This window comes from Hydra viridissima, unplaced genomic scaffold (assembly GCF_058129835.1).
Source record: "Hydra viridissima isolate aposymbiotic clone 2 unplaced genomic scaffold, HvirCarnegie_v1 scaffold_3, whole genome shotgun sequence".
Taxonomy (NCBI): Eukaryota; Metazoa; Cnidaria; class Hydrozoa; order Anthoathecata; family Hydridae; genus Hydra; species Hydra viridissima.
This window is the reverse complement of record NW_028324302.1, coordinates 5,207,501-5,230,747: the sequence shown is the minus strand read 5'-3', so window position 1 is coordinate 5,230,747 and position 23,247 is coordinate 5,207,501. Positions and strand designations below refer to the sequence as shown.

The following is a 23,247-nucleotide window of genomic DNA, read 5'->3' as shown; positions in this document are numbered from 1 at the left end:
GAAAAGTAGTGAAGAGTTTGCCATATTTATTTTTTCAGTTGAATAATTGTAAAAATTGATTATTTCATAAGCATTTTGAGAAAACACAAGTGAAGCATTACAGGGTTAGTTTAACACATTGTCAAAATAACTTATAACTGTTTTTAAATGTATCGTGACTTTCGAGCTCTTAAAAAATCAATGTAGAAGTATATTACATATAAAAGTCTATTCTAAATTTAACTGAATTTGGCTCAATACCTCGACGAGAAGGTTTATCAAAGATTTTGATAAAATGTAAAGAAATGGTTCTGGTTCCCCAAGTATATAGTTTTACGAAGGAGAGCGCAATACAATTGTACGTTTTACCAGCTTTTTATTGCTCTCTTTTCCGTTAATCTGAAAACTTTAATCTGTAATATCAAAGCGAACTCTCTTTCTAAGGATTCGAGATCTTTATTCAAAAGCTGATTTAACTTAGGCTAAGAATCTTTTAAAAAGGTAAAGCACCATTGCATCTCCAAATCTCGAGATGCTGATTTTATTGAGTTTGTTTGACTTGTCTACCTTTTCAGTAAAATGTTTTCTACTTTGAAATGAATCAAATAAAAAAACGCCGGAGATCAAAGATAAAATTTAGACCATGTAATGACGACCATCCGTCTTGATGACGTCTGGAACAAGTTTTCTGTAGACTTAAAAATTACCCATACTTACGCGGCTAATTTAATACAAGCACAATGGGGTGAAAAAACGTTTAAAATAATATTTTTTTTATTTAGCTCCAATTTCGGTCAAAAATGAGTTTAATTTTGAAATGTATCTCAGAAAAATTGTGTTTTTTGGCATAAATTATCCCCTAAAACTTACCATTAAAAAAATTCTTGTTAAGATATATTGAAAGTGTTATCAAAAACGTATTGCAATATATTCAAAGGTTTGTAAGCTATTATTTTCAATTTTCTCAAATGATTTCTTTAAATATTTTAACTCCAAGCCATCGATATGTGTTTTTTTTTATACAGTTTTTTTGCGAAATGAATTATCAGCTGTCAAAAATAACACTTAAGATAAACAAAACCTACGCCGAGTCGAGACCGATATTTAATTAAATGCACCTCATCCCAATAACAAGTTTCTAGAAAAAGCAAATTTTACTAAATTTTTTTTGTACTTATTTGGTTATAAAAAAAAGCTTTAGATCGAATTTCGTTTACGTCAGCATAATTGCTAAGTAGTCGCAAAAACATTACTTTTACTTTTCATTACATTCTGGTAACATTTTTTTTTTTTGTTTTGTGTTATATTAAGATAAATCAAGTATACATTAAAGTAATTTGATTATTAGAAAAACAACTTTCTGGAAATAAAACCGATCAAATAACTACAATATATTTGAAATAGTTTATTTCAAAATTTTAAATAAAATACTAATATTTATATTAGAAAAGCAAACATCTATTTTAAAAAAATTTGAGTTCTCAACAATAAAAAATTCTTTTATGTCTTATAATCTTTTAAGTAAATTGAAATATTGCATTAATAAACTTTGGTGTTTTCGTGAACGTTAAAAACCATCTTTTCAGACACCATAAATAATTCGTGCGGAGGAGTGCTTAAAACATAAAATTACTTAGTTTAAGTGGATATCTAATGCGGTTAACAAAGTTTTGGCAGAGTTGATAGAGAAGTCATACTTACCAAACCGTATTTTTTTTTCGCATCAACTTTCGATATGAATGCTACGTTAGAAAACCTGTTTTCAACGGCACTTGTTGATGGTTTGAAACAGCGTGACATTGAAAACGTTTTGAATTTACGGAGAGTTTTAGCTCCTAAACATTCGAAAAAACCTGTTAACACTATTTACATTGGCTTTATGGTACTTTTAGTTGGAACTTTGCTCGGAGCACAAATACCAAAAGATGCTTATTCATCCCCGTTGAGCTTTTTTTCAGAGTATTTTAAAGACAACGTTTTTGCTTATAGTAATAACTGTTTAGTAGGCTTTGGTGGAATGACAATCGAGCTTGTAAGGCCCATGGAAGACTGCAGATTTTGTAAAGATCTAAAAGAAGTAAGTACTTTGATAAGTTTGTTCAGTTTTTATTTTCTTCGTGGCCTGCATACTTTATCAAACTATTTGTGAAAAATTACCTCCGATATATTATTTAGTTAAATGTTTAAAACTAATTTACCCCCTCGTGCCCAGCGTTTTACATTGGGTTGCGTACTCTGAAACGTTTTGTTGCTTGTATTGTAGCGGAAGCAACTTTTTAATTTGAAGCATAAAGTTCTGCAGCTAGTAAAACTGTAATTTAGTTTTAAAACTAAATTTTTTATACCTCATGAAAATTATTAATATACAAACACAGGAAAAAGCTATTAAACATAATTTGCCATTAAAATTATTCGTGATTCTGGGTCATTACTTAAGTCAATTCATATCGAAAACATCTTAAAAATTTCATGTCGGGTTCCAAATTTACGCAATAAACTATGACCAAAAATCCTTAGTTTTCTTCCACTTTCTTATTTTGCTAAATAGAACTTCAAAACCGTGTTCTATGATAAATTTAACATTGAAAAACAATTTTAAAAAAGTTAACGTTTTAAAAAATTTTTAAATTAGATGGGGATGTACCATGTTAATTTACAAAAAATATAGGGTAACTGTTTTTTTTTTTTTATGGCAAATGACATTTCATGGCCTACGGGTAATTATTTAAAAAGTATTGGTTTTGACGTGAAACGAAATAGACTTTCAAGCCTTAATGGGATTTTCTTTAATTCTTGTGAACTCATAGATCATTTTCCGTGATACGAACATTTTTCCGTGCAACAAAAATTTTGTTACAAAACATTCGTATCTACGGACATTTCTTTGAGATTACTGTTATGGACAAATCAAGGTTATCATTTTCCCGCATACCCTAAACGTAAGAAGGAGAGATACTTTTCAAAGTAAACTTTTCATCAACAAAGGGTGCAAACTTATTTTTAACGTAATAAAATGTATCAACTCAAAGTTAAATGCAGTTATTATTTGCTTAAAATCAAAGTCGCAAATTACTGAAGTCAAAAGAAAATTTATTTTAATCATTCTTTAAAATTAGTTAACTTGAATTGAAGTTCACATGGTAATGAAAGATTGATAAAAAGTAAAAATTGTAAATAAAACCTCCTTTTGGACTTGAAACTGAAAAAACTGGGAGATTATTCGCCAAAACTTTTTATTAAAATGGCTGCCGACAGATTTAAAACAGAAACTCTCATCACGCGGTATTAGTTTAAACTTTTATAGTATATGCTTAATAAGACTCTTCAGGATAAAGTAACTACTTTACGTGTTGACAAATTATTAAACAAATTACACCAAGGTAAAGGAAATTAGTTGTCGGCACGAACAGATTTTCATCATTTTTTCAAGATGAATATTTGCAAATTTGAGAACTTTTTCGTGTAAACAAAGTCTGTCAATGATAAAATAGACCTGTATAGATAAGTTTAAAATGGCTAAAAAAATTATAGCGAAATATAAAAAAGCTTGAATAAAGTTTTTTGTCAAGATCTGGTTTCATTCAATTCCTTGATCATTCATTCACCAGTCTTAAATTTGTGTATTTTTTAGTACTTTTTGCGATATGTCGCCATATTTTGCCTCGACTACTCTATAGGCTCCATAGTATATATTCCACTATGCATTGTTTTATAGTAGATATATTTTCTAATGGGCTTTTTTATAATTCGTTTGATAAAGCAAAACCTTTTAAAAAGTTATTCAAATTTATAATTATCTTGCAAAATGCGGCCATATATTTCATGTTTTTGTTTTTCATACTTCATATATTTTTTCATTTATCATAAAAAGCACATAATAATCCATTAGTTTTTGTCAAATAAAAATTAGTTTATATATAGCTGGTAGGGGAACATGGGGCAAGATGACGAATGTGTTGAAAAGCACTTATATCTTATTTAATAACTGTTTCAATAATTAAAACTTTATCGAAAAGTGGAAAAAAAATTGTTCTGCGTCACAAAGTTACCTCAAATTATCATCTTGCCCCGTATGCGGGGCAAGATGGCGGCTTTAAAAAAAGTAAATTCCATTATACCATTACCTTCTCAAATAACACGATGTCGTAAATTCTAGTTAATAAGATATGTAATACAAACGATTATGTAATTTTTTAAACAATTCAACTATATGTTTATATAGGGCTGTGCAAAAAAAAATCTACTAATCAGTTCATAGCAAATTCCAACACAACAAAATAAAGCGAATGTCAAACAAAATATTTTAATGCATAATAAAGTAATGTAATAATGACTATGCTACACAAAAGTTATTACAGTGCAGGTTTATGTTAAAACATGTACTTTGACGAAACGACAAACGAGTCATCTTGCCCCGTTCATCTTGCCCCGTTTATCTTGCCCCAAAGCTATTTAATCTTCAAAACTCAGAACTCTGCATAAATAAGTTATCATAGCTTAATGCTACTTGTATGGCTTCCAAATTGAACAAACTGAATGAGAAACTCTTGCTTACCTTTGGTTGGTGATGTAATGATGAAATAAATCAAATACAAGTGGATAGCTTTTTTTTCCCTTAGTATAGGAAAAACCTTTTTACTAATTATCTTTTATTCCGAAAATAATATTTATAAAAAAAGCATAAATAAATCTAGTAGATGTAATCAACTTCCCTCTCAGCTGCAGAAAGATTTCATATTTAGTTGAGTTTTGAAGATAACAATATGTTTTCATCTTTCCCCATTCGTCATCTTACCCCATGTTCTCCTAAGTCATATTATGTTTATATCAAATACTTAGTTATTCTTGCAGTTTGCATAAATTGGCTTTGCTGAATTCTTTAAAACTATGACAAAATATTTTTTTCTTTATTGTATTTACATTCATTTTACGTATAAGCTGTATATATGTACATTTTATATATTACCTGTATATATTCCCGTTGTTAAACATATATATATATAGTATTCATAAACTGGAAGTAGGCAGCAATATAGAGCAATTCCACGACCGTCACAGCGTGACAACCGTCTTTTTTTTTGTCTTTAGCCTTCAATATTTTATTATTAAACAGATATAAAAAAAATATTTTTTGCTATTTTGTTAGCTCATAAAAGGTGCTACAAAAAACAAGAAAAAAAATTAGGGTGGATATATTAGCCTCTTATTCATGCGAGAAAATATAAAACGTCACAGCGTGACCAAAATTCTCTCATTGTTTTTTAGTTTTTAGATCAACATCGCGATTCAGCTAATATAGATGAACTGAATTATTAACTTGGCATTAAACAAAAAGTTTAGATGTTACTCTTACAAGTTTTATATCTAAATAGCATTTATTTAATTAAATTTCAAACAGGTGCACCTTTAATTAACTAGTGGTAAACGTCACAGCATGACGTCACGGCGTGACCAGACACATTTGGGTAATTATAAACCAGGTAAATGGGCTGTTTTAAATAAATTTAAAACTAAGTAGAGAAGTATTAGATAAATTACATCTTCATAAAAATAGTTCTTACATAGTAATCTTCAGAACACACCCATACTATATCAGTGTCAAATCGCGTCCATATTATATTGCTGTCATATATACAACATTTAAAAGTTTTTTGGTGATTTCGTCTAAAGACGTAAGTTGTTTCACTAAATACTTGGCACTTGAATAGGGTCGCATTTCTATTTTACCATTATTATTTTGAATTAGGTGCGCTGCAAATATTCCTGGTTTTGCTAGTGCTTTTGTAAATAACTCATCAATTTTAAATTTTTTTATTGTATTTATAATATCTTCCATAGAAACAAAATAGACATTGAAATTAGTCTCATTTTTAACAGCTTCATGAAAGGTTATGGCATCAGTTATCATACATTTTCTCTGGATTATTTTTTGCGTTGCTATTCTTTTAACGGTCCCACCAATAGCATCTACTGGTCCTTTCCCATGAGAAGCAGCAAAAAAGTTCCAGAATGATTTTAAACCATGCTGTTCTTCCAACCAGGGTATTGCTGATGCAATAAAACGATTTTTAAATTGATTACTTAGCCCGTCTGTCCAAACCTGTAGTATTTTAACACTTAATTCAATATGCTTAGATAATAAACTATGAACAAATACAAGAATAGATTCTTTTGAATGGCTTAAATCATCTGAAACTATGACAGCTGATGGGCATGAATTTTGGTACCAAAATACAGCAGTAAAAACAGTAACTTGCTTCTTGTGCCAATGTGCTGACTGCACTTCATCTTGCCACAAAGTTGAAAAATTTTCAGCAAAATCCACTTGAAGAACGGCTGTGTCTGGATTACTTTGAAGTTGGATCTTATGATCACAATATGTAATTGATTGTTTCTGTTTAATAAAATAATGCCAAAGAAATGAAGGTAAAGATTTTGAAAAGGTGCTGTAAAGATCATCAACTCTTCCCTTTTTTTCAATTTTTTTAATATATTCCTTTCCATTACCTTCTGCAAGTTTTTCCCATTGGTACCATGTAATGCATTTATTCTTGTCAATTTCATTCAAAACAAATAGATTATGAAACTTTGCAGCATCTTTACATGTTGTACACATATTATTATAACAAATGTCTTTTTCACTATCACATACAATGCTTAGAGGAAATTTATGTGAATACAATGGAAAATTTGAATCAAACTTGTGCAAGGCTTCAAGGATAAGAATTACATTTTGATGCTGTTGACAACAACAAACATTTCTTGACATTGAACTAGACAAAAGAAAAAACTTTGATTTTCCGACTGATTCTTCAGGATAATCACTTTTAAAAACAGCATAAGCTTCATTAACATTCATATACAAATGACGTTTTTGCACAGTTTCTTTCTTGTTCTTTAATCTCACCACAACGGTGTCTCTTTTACCGGGTGCTTGACGGGATATATCATCACGCTGGTAAAAATCAAGAACCAATTTTACAGTTAAAGTATCTAATGCATTTTTACTAAGTATTTTTTCTGGGCTTGGGATTTCATTCATTTTTGTCAAAAGTTTTTGTACAACTTTAGCCCTCTTTCTGGGTGATTTTGGTAGTGCTGACTCGGCTCTCTTAATAGCTTTTCCAAGAGTGCTTGCAGATTTGTAAGGGGAGGATGTAACAGCTACAGATTTTGATTCTGCTATTTTTTTGTCTGCTCTTTCTCTTTCGCTGCCTTTCTTTTTCTCGTTCAGCCTCCAAATTAGCGAGCCTTCTTTTCTTTTTTTGATTCTTTTTCTTTAACTAATTTTTTGCCAAACTTTTCTAACTGTCTTTCACAATATTTCTTTTGACGCTCAGCATGAGTAAGAGGCATGCTAAACCCTTGAAAGATTAAAAAAAAGGCAACATTAGTTATGGAGATACACGTATTACATCTAAGGCTCAATGGAGTTACAGTTATCCCTTAGAGAGGCTCTATGTATCTCAAAAGAGAGCCTCAAGGATAGCTGAGCATTCATCCTCCAAATGTTGCCTATGCAAAACATACCTATAATTTGTAGTTTTTGTAGATAATGTAAAAGAAAGTAGGCCGCTCAATAATCTGGGTCCTTAAAGTTGATAAAAACTCAATTGTGGTTTCAGTTTAGCAGTTTTAAATTTTGTTTTAAATGTTGTTAAAAAATTGTCACGGCGTGACATAAAAAGATTCTAAAAATAACTTGAGCTAATTATTTTTTTAAACATGTTAGTATTTTTTTAGATGTACTAGATTGAGTTCTCATTGCGCTGGATTTTTGAAACCGTAAGTTTTACTGGTTGTCTTAGAAATAAAACGATTGGTACCCTAATTGTCACAGCGTGACATGTCACAGCGTGACAATAGTGGTAATAGCATTTGATTAAAACAAATGGTATTCTGAATTCGTCTGGCAATAAGTATGTTTTTATCATAAGTAGGAATGATTAGTGCAGCTAAAAACCTGATTGCAATGAGCAAGACAGTTTTTGAATTTTTTATAGGTTCAATTTAACTTTGGTGATTAAAAATGAATTAAATTATTGCAAAAACGCCTACTTTTACCTTCTGTTTCAGCCCTTGTTATTTTTTATAATAGCGGCATACCATAATAAGCTATATATTTTCTGAAAGAGGAGAAGTAGAGCTTTCTACTGATATATAGTATTATCTATATTGGGTTGGTTTAATTTTATCATTTTTTGTGAGACGGTCGTGGAATTGCTCTATAGCAGATGGAGTAGTTCCCTGGGCATAAAACCATTATGCTCCTGGTTGCTACAAAACTATAGTTATATATGTACCAAAGTAGTTAAGTAAATGATCTCAATTTCTATATCATCATCCGCCTTATTTCTTAAAATATTAAGAATATCTAGCTATGTAAAATTCAGCTTAAAACTTGGTTCTATTGCTATTAACTTTAACTAGTTGACGGACACTTGCGTCTATAGCCGTCAAACCGAAGTTCACTATGTGGCATGACGGCAATAGCTGCAACCGAATTAAAGTTGCTGAATTTATCAAAACTAAATTTATTTAAGCAGAAAAAGTAAAACTATACTTCTAATATTCTAAAAATTATAAAAACATATAGTGTTAAATAGGGTGTCCCAGAAACACACTTTTTTTTTTTTCCAGGATACCTCTCAAGTTTTTCCCATTCTCTGAAGTACCCTAAGGCTAAAAATAAACGGAAAAAAAAAAACCTTTGTCAAAAAGTGATATCTGTAAAATTTAAAAATTACGATTTTTTAGAAATAAATGTCCATTATTTCAATGTTTGATAAATTTGTAGTGAAATTTTTCTGATGTTATATTTTGTTTTTAATAAACTTAATGATGATCCCCTAGTTTAACAATATTATTATTAGTATTAGTGTGATTAAATGTCAATTTAAGTCGTCTGTGGTCAATTAAAAAGGAAAATTTAATTACGCGCGATTTGATCATATGACACGTTTTAGAGATATGTACTACATACAAGTTTACTTTTGTTGTCATGCTACATAATGTATTTTACACATAGCTAAAAATTAAAAAAAGATTCAATGAATAATATAATTGTTTAATGAATGATTGAATGAATAGATAAAATAAAGTGTGTTATATAATTTAATATTTAATAGTAATTTCTAAAATGGACCGTCATCGTAAGAAAGACAAGAATAAAGGAGAAAAGAGGAAGATACAGACTAATCCCAGAAGGCTACTGTTTCTTCTCAAGTATCCTATCAACCAGCTGCCCACGAACCAGCTCCCCAGCATTGGAAATGTGCTCAGATATATACAGTTTATCAAATCTTCCAAGGCTTTAAAGTTTAAATCTACAAAACCTTTTGTAGCTTGTCCTCAAAGTTTTCCAGGCAAAGACCTTATCTGCAAGGGTAGATCCTGTAAAGATCCCAACCATAAATGTGTTACTTCTCTTGTAATGGATGTGTGGAACAAGGCTGGTTTTGGAGAACTCATCATTTCTGGAGCTGCTGTCAGGTAAAAAAATTAAGTAATTTTTAATTATGTAAATAAACAAATAAGTAAATCAAAAAATAAACAAATAAATAATCAAATACCAATACAAATAATAAAAAATAACCAATATTTATGTAATTTATAAACTTCTTTTATGTGTAATCAGGGATAAGATTCTGAAGCTCCACATTAAGTATTGCAAAATAATCCATCTGAGAGATCTAAACTGGGATTCGAGCATTGGTAGATTCACTAAGATACAGGAAGAGTTCATTAAGGAGAGCAGCAAACTCCTCGATATATCTGTGGGGAAATTTGAGGAGAAGATCCAATCAGATCGACTTCGTTCCCAGAAGGCCAAGGCAGAGGGTTGATCGTTGAGGATGACTGAGAAGGTAGCCCAGGTGATGAATGAGGAAGAGAAGAAGATGGTAAAGACAGCAGCATTCTTTGTTTCTGTATGTTATGGGCCCTGGTTCTTAAAATCCTGTATGGTGGACAAGTCAACTTCAAATGACTTGGCTGCCTTTAAGTCATCGTTTGACATAAGGGACCACTACCCAAAACTTGGACAGGCCCTTCTTTACAGCATGCAACGGCATGCTTGGTATTTAACAGAACAGTTAGTTATTCTGTCTCTAGCTGACGATGATATTGACGACAAGGTAAAGAAGAAAATGTTGGAGAAGTTGGTCAAGTGTGATGTCCCTGACCAGTTTCATATGGGGAAACCGAAGCTACCGGTTATTATCAGATCAACAGAGCTTACTGAGCTGGTAGGTTCCCAGAGCTGGATCTTGTTCAAGGTATGTGAGATCCCTGTAGAAGAGGTGGAGAAGTGGATCAGCGGAGATGCCAGTCAGACATTTGATATATTTAAAAGGTTTTTGAAGTCGATTAAATGTGTCAATGACTGCGCTGAAAGGAATATCCGACTAATCCAGGACTTTGTTGGAGGCTACAGGTCGGACAACATGAAACAGAACCTCATGCTGGTTGCCAGAGACAACAGAAAGAAGCTGAAGAAGGACCTGACAAAAAAACAACTCAAAAAAATTTAATTTTTTAAACTGGAAATATATATTTTCAAGAGAGTTTCTAAAATACATGATTTTTTTCCAAAAAATTGCATTTTTTTTGAAAAATGAAATTTTACAGATATCACTTTTACTGGAACAAAAAATTTTTCTGTGGTATTTTTAGCCCATTTAGACCTTAGAGAATTGGAAAAGCTTGAGAGGTAATTTTTTTTTTTTTTTTGGGACACCCTAGTGTTAAAACTTCACTTTTTCTTACTGTCCGTCAATGTGTTAATAAAGAAAAGGAAGTTGGTGTGACTGGTTAGACAAGACCAAAAAATTTCGACGAATCCGACAGACTTAAATAAAATTAAATTTCTATTGTTTAAAACAAAAGATTTTTAAAAATGCGCAACGAGAATGGTTCGCAAAAAAAAACCATATCGTTGCACGTCCAATTCTTATACGTCCGTCGTTCGGCTCTAAGCTATCGGTTTTCACCTAACTGAAATGGTATTCATCAAACTTTTTAGAAACTTGCTCAGCTCAATTTAAGCAAGAAAAGTTACGTTAGCTATGAGCTGCCTTAACTTTGGCGTAACTTTAAAATCACTAAATAATAAAAATGGCATTATATTATTATGATGCATATGTAGTTCGATTGTCCGGTTGATATATTATTAAGGATCTTCACATATATAAGTTATATATATATATATTATAATAAGGGATAACTAAAATTATATAAATTAAAACAAGGGATATTAACAAAAAATAACTGCATCATAATGATATAACATCTTTTGCGTAAGTTCAGCGCAACTCATGTGCAACCCTTACTTACGAAAGTTACGAAAGTTTGGTCAATACGCACCCTGATCCGTACAGAAAAATGCGATTGCCAAAAGGCTTTGTTTTGATTTGTTTGATTTATTTACCACAGCAATCTACGGACAACTATAATTTTGTTAGCTTGTAAAGCGTTAAAATTAGCCTGTAATCTATGAATTAATGTCCTTGAATCATGAACGAATTAATGTCCTTGAATCATGAACGCATTATCTATATAACATCTCGTCGTGTTGGTTCAACATGGTTCGAACTGACATTCTTGCGAAATTAAGGTTATGACTTTATTGGATTATTTGAATCATGGCGAACAATATAAACTGGAACTTACGGCGATTTAGCATAAAACAAGTGAACTACTAATGTGGCAAAATCTATCTACAAGTTTAGTTTACTAATATTCAATTCGACAGGGTGTCAACAAACCCTAACTGCAGATTTTTGCCCTTACATTATTATTTATTATTGTGCCTCGCAATCTTACCGTCAGTCGATGTAAGTACATTTCCCACACCTATCCCTAACGGTCAGCCAATGTAAGTGTATTTTGCAGAACATATTCCTAACGGTCAGTCAATGCATGTTCATTAATTCCTAACGGTGCTTCGTTTATTCCTAACGCCAGTCAATCTACTTTTGAATATATTTGTTCCAACGAATTAAAATCAAAAAGTTAAACAATTTAATAGTAATGTTTTAATAGCAATGATAAAAATCAGGCCGTGTAATTAAAAATTCAATTTAACTTTTCTTAAAAGAAAAAAACTTTTAAGCAAAATATTAACATAAAAAATGGAAGGAGTTTGATCTGATATAGAAAGTTTGTCCGACATATTTAGCAGTTATGATTGTGGCGGTTTTGTGCTTTGTAATTCGTTGCGAGAAAACTACATGCCTCCAACCAGTTAAAGCAGTGAAGACTACCATGAACCTAGAACACGGTTAGTATCCTTTTAACACAAATACTGTAACTACTTAAAACACTAAATTTAGATTGCTACGTAGACCTTGTACATTTAGAGTAATTATGCTAAAATTACTTTTTTGTGTAAACGTTCGCAATCCATTCATATGTTTAAACAGTTAAATTGATAATTTTTAGAACTTTTTATGTATTCTTGCAACATATTTATATTTTTGTAATTGGTTTAAACAGGAAAGAAGAAGCGATATAATTTTACTAGAACATTACAAGATCCCAAAAGAGATAATGTATAAGTTGCTGATGGAGGAAATGCCAATAATGTTTATTTGGCTCAGACTGAAAACAACATTGAAATAGGCATGGATGTACAACAAACGAATGATGTTGACTCGGTTAGAAACATGTAAGCTTAGTACAGCATGTTGTAATTAGAGTGATCGCCCTCCTATAACAGGGGCATGTTTTGCAGGTTTGTAAAAGAATTCTTTCTTATCTATGATTTTTATAACATATACCAAACGAATCTTAATTATATGTTATTTTTCTTTCAGGGATTATGTTCCACAAACAAAAAAAAAGAGAAAAGTTTTCCAAGAAAAATGTCCAAAAATACATTCCTAAACCTAAAACCTGGGGATGCAACGAAAGAAAAACGAAAGAAAAGCGAAAGAAAAACAAAAGAAAAACGGCATAAGAAGCTGGTAAATACCCATACAAGTCGAAGAGGAAAGCAGTTATCTAATAAGGTTATTCAAACCAAAAAAAAACTGCCTGGCAAATTTTAAGCATGAATGTGCCAAGAACATATCAGAGCATGAGCGAAATGATATTTTTGTATCTTTTTATTCCTTACCTTCAACTACTGAAAAAAAAGCAATTTAAAAATTAATTTGACTGATTGCAAATGAAGAAATTGATGACCTTGAGAAACAACAAGTTTATCGCCCTATTGGATGTTGAGAGAATATAGCTGATTGGACAAAAAGGTAACGGCGACTGATATCTGGGTTGTTCTAAAAAATTTGTGTAAAAAATGTCTAATATTAATTAGTTTCAATAAAATCCGCTCGCCGGCGGTGAAAGGGTTAATACATGCATTTATGAGTTTTTTAAGAGTTATTTGTTTATAAATATTTGCTTAAAAAATTTCTTCTAGCAATATATTTGTTGGGTTTATAACCATTTTCAACCAGTTGCCATAAGTTTTATGCGGCCCAATGTTTTTTTTGGTGCGACCATATGTGACGGGCAGGCAGCGAATACATTTTTCCAGTAGTCATTAAACATGTTAAAGTTCCTGTGCTCTTTAAGAGCAAAACAGTTTTTTTATTAGTCAGTAAATTTAATCTCTTGTTGTATTTCTCATAAATTAAATAAGTATTATATCTTAAAAATCCTTCAAAAAAAAAAAAAGAAAAAAAAGTCAAATGGTGGAGATACACAACTGGACTGGACTACTCCGATGCATTATATATATATATATATATATATATATATATATATATATATATATATATATATAAAAATATATTGTGTTATTCTTAAATTAAGAACAGCGGTCTAGAGCAGTTTCTAACATTATAAAATAACTATAACAGAAGCTTAAATTGTAAACTTTTTCCTAGCCTCATGCAAATACCAAAAAGATAAAAATTGAACCCCAAAAAAAACTTCCCGACAGGATGACAATCGGAAAGCTACTCCTTCCATTGTAGCAGCAACTGTTCCCAGAGGCTTGTCCTCAACAAAAGATAGAAATGTCGAGAGCATGAGAAACATGATAAAAACCATATGAACATATTACATATGAAAAAAATTATAGATAATAGAAATTGAACAAATCTAGAATATAAATACTTCTTGTAATTTAAAGTAAAAAGTATAAAACTAAATAATGAAAGAAAATATTGTAATTTATCACATTTCTTTACGCGGGGATGAAAAGCTAGGAAACTTGATATTTAAAATCATCGAATTACTTGATAAAAATATAAAACCTAAAATAATTTCAAATTTATGAGAGAGGACCATAGAATGTTCGGCAACTAATGTACAACCACATTTATAAAAATATATATAAAAACACATTTTTACTTTTATTTCGGCCAGTTTGAATATGATTATTCGAGAGTTTGTTTAGGTACCAGTGGTCAACAACATTACAAAAGATTACTTTCTGAAGTACCATGCATACACAGGTGTGCCAGTGCTCATTAAACAGGGGACTGGAAATTGGACCGCTTTACGTGTGTTTGGATGGCGGTATTTTCGTCTTCTTTATGCTAAATTAAAAGCATTCCAAGATAATGAAGATCTCGGATGCCAGTTTTTTCCTTACAAAACAGACTTTTCAAGTTTAAAACAAGTGTTTATGATGAGCAAAGAGAGAGCGAATTTATCTCAAGATCAATGGTATATTGGATGGTAATAGTCTTAAATATTTTATAAATTTTTTGTTTAAGAAAAGATTGTTCAATTTTTTCAAATATATAAATTTAAATTAAACTTCTTGTTTACGGTATCCGTAATTTGAAACAAAATCTAAGTTATAAAAGACTAACGTTTTTTAGGAGTAACTGCGTTCCTAGAGTACAAGATATACTTCGTCGCCATTATCAACGTCCTGCATTTCTTCCTGACGATTCCGAATCAAGTGCTTTAGACTGGATTTTTATGGGCGGTTCAGGAACAGGTGCTCAAATGCATGTGAGTTTAATTATTTGCATTTAAATAGTTCATTAAACTTGTCACGACGTAATCAAATAACATCACGAAAGTGATTCTAATAATAGTTAACACAAAGTGGGAGACCTCGCGTGACCACTGGAGCCATTAATATGAACAACCTCCGTTCCACAATAGTTGTCACATTTGAATTCTTTTGGTCCGAATATTGAAAATGTATGCTGCTTGAGTAATTTTTTTTAAAGATTTGCTAAATTTGTACCGTTTTAATTATTTTTTACAAGTGAAAATTTAAGAAAAAAAATTAGCAGTATTCACAACACAATACTAGTAGCACTACAGTGCAACAATTTTTATAGGATTACTCATATAAATAAAGAAAAACTTCGAAGAGAAGGTCGACTCTCCATAAATTTAAAATGTAATGCCGAAGCCGTGGAGAATACGAAATGTTTTTTAAATATTGAATAACTGAAATATATATTATTACTATGGAAATATATATTATTACTATGGAAATATATATTATTACTATGGAATTAATAAAGAACTTATTTCTGAATCTTAATTTTTTATTCACCTATTGATCACCTATTTTTAAGTGCCCAATATTGTTAGAAAGCCTTGAGTAACCCTTTTCAGTAAGTTTTTCTTTTGAAAATCGGTCTAACGCAAGTGAAAGCTATAGCTATAAAGGTTTGATCAAATGGGACAAGTATTATGAAACAAAATTTATGCATCAAATGTGACAACTATTGTGGAACGGATGTAATATATTATTTTTCTGAGTAAACTTGATAAGAATAACTGAGCTCCGGAAATCCACATGGCATTAAAGTGAACACTATGGATTTCCATGGTATGGTTGTATGGCTGAATAAAAACCACTTTTGAAAAAAGTTTATCAGAAGAAATGGTATCAGCGGACTTGAGGTTTACAAGAATCAGACTCTCAAAGTTCAAGATTTTTGGTAAGCAAAAGAGAACATATGTACTGCAGTTCACTCTGAATAAGATAACACATAACTACATAACTCCAACCGTTTAACATAAAAAAAAATCAAAGAAGATTTAATTTCTAAAAGCAGTAGGATGGCAAACCAAAAAACTCTAACTTTACGAAAGCTAGTTTGAACATCAATTGATTGAGTGGTTGTGTTAGTTACTAATCAAAACTTTATTTATTTTTTTCTTTGATACTTTCGAGAAAGTAAATCTTTACGAATGTCATAAACTTATAGGCCTCTCTATACTCGTAAAAGCTGCTTATAAAATCTGCTTTTGAAACTGTTTAAAGAGTTTAAGTATTTTTTACTCTTTTTTTTTTTTAAATTTCCCTGAGTATTTCTAAAGTTTGTGGTTTTTCAAAAATTTATTTTTTACTTTATTTTTAAACGTGACACTCGTTAGTTGGTTGGTACTTGTGACTTGATTGGTACTTGTGACTTGATTGATACTTGTGACTTGATTGATACTTGTGACTTGATTGATACTTGTAACTTGGTTGGTACTTGTGACTTGGTTGGTACTTGTGACTTGGTTGGTACTTGTGACTTGGTTGGTACTTGTGACTTGGTTGGTACTTGTGACTTGGTTGGTACTTGTGACTTGGTTGGTACTTGTGACTTGGTTGGTACTTGTGACTTGGTTGGTACTTGTGACTTGGTTGGTACTTGTGACTTGGTTGGTACTTGTGACTTGGTTGGTACTTGTGACTTGGTTGGTACTTGTGACTTGGTTGGTACTTGTGACTTGGTTGGTACTTGTGACTTGGTTGGTACTTGTGAGTTGATTGATACTGGTTGCTTGACAGAGTCAATACTTGTTACATGAGAAGGTGGTACCTGTCTAGAAAAAACTGCAAAAAAAAACCCTGGAGTATAACAGGTTTAGGAAAAGCCGTGGAAAAATGCCACTTTTTACCAATCGGTAAAAAAAGTTAGAGCGGTAACATCAGCTGAAAAAAACATAGTAAGTGATAGTATGTTGTTGTGTGAGTGCGTCCACTACTGCTTATTTTTCCCCATGTCAAAAACTGTGTCCATTTTAGTATACCTAAAACAGCAATTCAATAGAAATTCATACTTGCAAGGGTGACTTACCATCTTGAATCATATTTATTAAGTTATCATGAAGCTATGAACCCTTAAAATATAGACAATATTTGTTTTGGCAAAAGTAATACAAGTTCAACATAAATGTCTGGAACAAGCTCCGAGTACTATACCATTTATTACTGATTATATTTGCGAAGACAAAGAGCATAATACCAATATTTTTTATTTCAACTCCTCGTACTGCCAAATGTTTTAGCAGAAGAAACAAATGATACTCTTTAATTTACTCTTTAATTTGTTAAAGAGGAACGCACAAATATCATTTTAATAAAGAAAATCTTGCTAACAAGCAAAAGCAACAAGTACTGGGTGCGGCAGCGATTCGCGAACTAATTTTTGGCTAGGCTTTGTGATGTAAATAAAAAATTCCGCAGTTTGTTTTTGTTGATTAATGTTCAATGACCATCTTAGGTTTTAACAAAATTGTGAATAAAAAACATTTTAGATAAAAGTTTTACAATGGAGGGCAAAAGAACCGAAGTTTTAAATTTGATTCACGCGGGTTTGTCTGCACGTGAAGTGATTCGTGTTTCTGGAGTATCTAAAACTACATTTTACAAAGTGAAAAAACGTGGCTGTGCTGAAAGAGCCAAAATGCCATCTCCAGTGAATAAAAAAGTTGATAAAAAGTTCACAGGAAAGCTTAAAAAGCACGTTGAAAAGAATCCTACTGCATCCATCAGAAAGACAGCAAAACTGTTCAATGTTGATTAGAGGACAGTCAGAAGAACTCTAAAAACACTTGGAAAAGTTAGGTTGGCCCGATCTTCATATCAACTTTTGACAAAAAGACTAAAAACTTTAGGATTGGACCAACAAAAAAGCTTCTGAATCAGCTAAAAAGCCATGTTTCGTCAACAGTTAAAGTTTTCTCAGATGAAAAACTTTTTAGTGTTAACTGTGTGATAAATAGACTCATATGACAGATAAATGACAGATTCATTGTGCAGAAGGGTGACAAAGCATCTCCTGTGTGTCACACAAAGCACCCTCAGTCTATCATGATGCTAGGAATCATTGCTTCTAATGGAGAAAAATTTCCACCAATCTACATCAAAGGGAATGAAAAAGTTACCTCTTATGTGTATATTAGCTTACTAAAACGCTATGTGGTGCCATGGCTGAAGAAGACATTCCCAGAAAACAATCACATCTTTCAACAGGACATTGCACCTTGTCATGGGTCCAGAAAAACTCAACAATATCCTCAGGACAATATGGCTAATTTCTGGCCCAAACACTTTTGGCCATCATCCAGCCCTGACCTGAATCCCCTTGACTATAGTGTAAGGAGCGTAGTTGAGAGTAAGGGTTGCAAAAAGGCCCTCCCAAGTGCCAAGTCACTAAAGTCATCAATTTCCCGTGCTTGGAACTTAATGTCAAGGGACTATATAATAAGCACCTGCCAGTCATTCCGTCTTAAGCTTGGGGCAGCGATAAAAAAAAAAGGAAACCTAATTTAATGTTAAGGTGGGTAAAGTATTTATCTTCAACTTTTCTCCTATTAATATTCCAAGAATACAATTTTTTAGTGCCGCACCCTGCAAAAGCAAGATAAAAGACCTACAGATGTTATGGGTCTGTTTTAAGATTTTCAACTCACATATTTCTTATTAAAATCTTTTTTAAATAACTTGTACCTCGTTCACACTAAAACGGAGTTTGAAAAGAAATTTTATTTATGTTAAAAGTTTTGTTAAAAAAAAATTCCATTTTAGTTTTATTTAAAAACGGGTCCATTTTTTCTTAAATATTGTTTTTAAATAACTATTTATTATCATTTTGTTTCTTCGTTATCACGACGTCTGGATTTCTTTCTAATTCCATCTAAAACATTTATTAAGTCAGTTTCAAAAAACAACAATACACTAAACTTTTTTATAATAAAATTAACAACACTTAATAACAATTAACTGCTAGCATTCAAAAATTAAATTCTGTTTTCTAAGTCAATTTTTTAGCCAACAGAATGGTGACCAAAATACACTTGATTTTTTCAGTGAAAGCATAGCCAAAAGACTTTCTCATTTTTAACACGAAGTAAGTCGTCTTTTTATTAGGCATGCAACTGGAAATACTTGGGTATATTTCTATCTTTAAATTTAGTCATGTTTTAGTGTTAAATTTAGTCATGAAAATAGATTGAGATTTTTAAAGCTTTATTTACTTTATTGATAGATTGATTTTGTTAATCGACCATCTTGGCAGGCCCAAGTGAAAGGTAAGAAAACGTGGCATTTAGAACCTCCGCCAGAGTGCGAATTAGTTTGCCCGAAGCACCTTCAAGCAACAATGGAACCCGGTGATATTAGTAAGTTAAGAGTAGTTTTGATTGATTTTTAAACTGTTTTACTGATCAACTATCAAAATCATAAATAACGAAAAAATAATTGTAAGTTTACTTTAGTGGTGACTGAAAAGGAAAATATGAAATCAAATCGAATTCGAACCAAATAAATACAAAACTCACGAACTCAAATCGAATCGAATATGAATTTAGCACTTAAAGTACTTTAAACACAATACTAACAAAAGCATAATTAAACTTCAAAACACATCCTATTTACTTTAAGAAAAAAATATAAGTGAATTGCACCTACCGAGTTCAGGTTTTACATCACAATAAAGATGTTAAGGTATATGATTGCATCTTTTCTTTCCAACTTTTACTTCTGTAACAGCTAGGCCTAGCTTGACTATGTCAATTGCTCCAATATCTTGTATCGTTCTGCCCTACCATTTCAACAATATTGAAACGCTTTGATCAATGACATCTGTAGTAGATGTGTACTCCGAAATCACTTAACTTCTAATCTAATTTTTCTTCTTTTGAAGACTTTGTTTACATTTGATAAGTAGACCAAAGATACATCAGGAAAAAGTCTGATGTGATGTGAAGTACACGCTGATTTGGTGTGTAGTTGACATGTCTTTGACTGATGCCAAAATATTCGAACAAGCAACTGCTGAGCTTTTTAACGTAACCCGAATATTCGAGTCCCTAATACATGATAATACTATCATAATACATTTGAGCTCCAAATACAATGTCCCATGGAGTCTAGAAAAGAACTCTGAGTATTCACTGGTGTATACTCATGAGTTCCATGATGAGAATTTTTAAGACAATGCAAAAGATATAAGACTGTCACTTGCTATTGATATCCAATTGAGAGGTTTGCTGCAACAAAAAAGCCAACTCCAAAACTTTTTGGTGCAACAACAAAAAAAAAAATCTTAAATAGCGCTAAATAAATCGACAAAGATTAAAAGTTATATATTTAAAAATCAATTTTGAAAACATCTTTTTTGCAGCAAACCCCTCTATTAACAAAAAATGAAAATGATTTAGCTGTAACAAAAGCTTAACCGCCCAGGTCTTCTTTCCTCGCTGATTTTACTAAGCCTGTTCCCTTGTCTGTGTTTTCACTAGATAGTTGATAGGACGAGTGGGAACCTCGTTAGTCCATTCATGCGCTTCACTAATTAGATGACGAGGTATATGGATACTTTATGAGAGTGACTTTTCCTAGCAGATTTTATCTCTTTTTTTTTCTTTGAAATGAACAAAAAGAAAAAAAAACACCATAAAACCCATTAACTGTAAGTTATTTTTGAAAAATAAAAACCTCTTTGGAAATGTAATTTAAAATTCAAAAACACGCTCCTTAATCTTTTTCAAAATGTGAATTCCAATTTCTATTTTTGGAAAAAAAAAAAAAAAAAAAAAGTGTATCAAATTGAATTCGTTTTTTCGTTTCACTTAAATTTCATACATCACCACTAAGGGTGTTACATAGTCTTCTAGAATATTAATGAAAAAACAATTTATTTTGGAATGAATTTTTTTTGTTCTTTCAATATAATTAATTTCAATATATAATTAATTTCAATATAATTAATTTCAATATATAATTAATTTCAATATAATTAATTTCAATATATAATTAATTTCAATATAATTAATTTCAATATAATTAATTTCAATATAATTAATTTCAATATACTTTGTCTACAAAATAACCGTCAACCATGGCAATGGCTTCTTCATACGATGTAAAACTCCTTTTTTTTCAATTTTTTGAGGTTTGAAAATAAATGATAAAATCACCGGTCAAATCTATTAAATACGATATTAACAATCAGATTAAACGGAATAAACAGTCGGATTTGATTATTTTTAGAGAACTGAATTAGTAAGAAATCCATTTTGCCATTTGAGCAGTTGCTCAGTCTCGTTAAAATTTCCCAGTTTGACTACCTTCATTGAAAAGGCTTGCAGATGGTAAAAATGCGTTTTACAGCGTTTCTTTTTTCATGATTTAGTTGATTCGACCCGCGTAAATATTGTACCGTGATGAGATATACGTCCTCAAATTCTAGCTGATCCTCTACCTTCCTGAATCCTTGGTACACAACTAATAAATTTTTCGGTTAAACGCTTCAAAATTCGACTCGTCACTGAAAACATTTTTAAAATTAACCATTAAGTTAATTAACCAACAATTAATTGACCATTCATCTTCCAATCCTATCTATCTTTACAGTACTTACGTCATCTTAATCTGTCACTGATAAAAGAGGTATTTGAAGTAGAGATAAAACAATTGAGGTCGATGTGTTTCGAAGTCGAAGCTTCGACGTCGCAAAAAGTCGTGTGTGAACGTGTTTCGAAATCGTTAAAAGTTGTATGAAATTTATTTAAACGGTTTTGAAAATCGTATTACTTCGAATAAAATATATTTTCGCGGTTTTCAAAACCGTAAAAAGTTGTATAAAATTTAATTTGACGGTTTTCAAAATCGTATTAGTTCAAATAAAGTATATTTTCGCGGTTTTCAAAATCGTAAAAAGTTGTGTAAATTCGAAAATGGAGTGTTTTAAAATTGTTTAAAATTTCTAACAGCTTTCAAAAATTTAACTGTCTTCGAAATCGTTTGAGTAAATGAAACGAGTGCATTAAGTTGAACTTGTATGTGGCCTAACTAGTACCATTATACTTTTCCCTTCTATTCTTCTAGACTCCTACTCTATCCCTTAGATTTGGAAAAATCACAATCAATGAGATTCTACCAATGTTCAGTTTCATATACCAAACCAGTAATTACTTCACATTATAAAGTAATGTGAAGTCTTCACATCATCTTCACATTATAAAGTAATGTGAAGTGATAGCTGGTTTGGTATATGGTAGCAATTAGTTCCCTTCTAAGTTCTAATTTCTAAATAATAAAAATTTGAAGTATACACAACAGTAACATTACAGAAAAAAGAATATACAAAAGATATGCTAAAACCTTTGCTTTTACTTAATAATCATTCCAGATTTCAAAAATCCAATTCCTTAAGCATGTGAAAAAGTTATTTGCATATTATCGATTAATCTGAAATAATCCTAGCATGCTACCCTAGTAGAGAATATTTATTATTCTCTGAACTTTGCTCACTCGACGGTAATCGCAGGACCCTCAGCTGTAACATTTATCTACCTGAATTGGCTGTACACAGTCTAAAAGCAAGAAAGGAAGTTAAACGTTTAGTAAACTTCGTATAACTTTGCTTACTTTAATCTAAAGTTGTTTAAATTCAAATAATTTTTAAAAAGTTCGTTTAACTTTGACCAGCTCCCTGCCTCCCGTATGTCATACAGGGGGGAAGGGCGTATCCTCAAATTAAAATTTTTATGACTTTGTTTGTTCGATTGGATTAAGATTAGTAGAAGTAAATTTAGCTAACATTTAATAAATTTATTTGATATTATACTTATTGGCTATTATCTCTGCTGCTGCCTTCCAGAATTCAGTCTCACCATCATCTTCAAGAAGCTCATGGGTGATCTCATTTAAGACATTAATTGCACTTTGCTGTTTTGACATTCAGTCTACTGTTGTAGGATGACTGTCTTTCAACTTCTCAAAAATCTCATCCCTAATACCATAGCAGGCAGCCTACAGCATAAGGCATGATGTCACATCCTCCTCTTGGGCATCGTTTCCCGAGTTCTAAAATGAGCTCAACCATGAAAGGACCTACTCCAGTGACACTGTTCTTTCTAATTTCTTTGTCCCTCAGAGAATCACACCTATCCACAAGATGAACAATGGGTGTCAGTGCTCTATCCATTGTATTTTTCATCAGGCCTTATCTCCCTTGAATTCCTTCAGGTAATTTCTGCCAAACCAGCGAGCGATTGCTCTTTGGC

At 31.4% G+C, this 23,247-nt stretch overlaps 2 protein-coding genes and 1 long non-coding RNA gene across 3 annotated transcripts in view; all 3 read left to right on the top strand.

Moving 5' to 3' along the window:
• Positions 1-1,545: 1,545 nt before the first annotated feature.
• LOC145202403 (uncharacterized) overlaps positions 1,546-23,247 on the top strand; it is a 23,428-nt gene continuing 1,726 nt past the window's right edge. Inside the window, exons 1-4 of the mRNA XM_090081840.1 lie at positions 1,546-2,056; positions 14,384-14,667; positions 14,814-14,949; positions 19,224-19,356. Coding sequence (XP_089937966.1) covers positions 1,715-2,056; positions 14,384-14,667; positions 14,814-14,949; positions 19,224-19,356 — 895 coding nt within the window. The 5' untranslated portion in view covers positions 1,546-1,714. The remainder of the gene's footprint in view (positions 2,057-14,383; positions 14,668-14,813; positions 14,950-19,223; positions 19,357-23,247) is intronic.
• Positions 8,668-10,694, top strand: LOC145188593 (uncharacterized). The gene is made up of 2 exons (XM_090081841.1): positions 8,668-9,471; positions 9,617-10,694. The coding sequence occupies exons 1-2, from the start codon at positions 9,119-9,121 to the stop codon at positions 9,822-9,824; spliced, it is 561 nt and encodes a 186-aa protein (XP_089937967.1). The 5' UTR covers positions 8,668-9,118; the 3' UTR covers positions 9,825-10,694.
• On the top strand, positions 12,275-12,843 carry LOC149890715 (uncharacterized). Its single transcript, XR_016450736.1, has 2 exons — positions 12,275-12,712; positions 12,795-12,843. It is a non-coding gene; the product is annotated as an uncharacterized LOC149890715 (long non-coding RNA).

Bases quoted from the DNA above. Each gene is read 5' to 3' on its own strand.
- LOC145188593 (XM_090081841.1), top strand. From the start codon at position 9,119: ATGGACCGTCATCGTAAGAAAGACAAGAATAAAGGAGAAAAGAGGAAG. The intron at 9,472-9,616 runs GTAAAAAAATTA...ATGTGTAATCAG, and splicing joins ATTTCTGGAGCTGCTGTCAG to GGATAAGATTCTGAAGCTCC.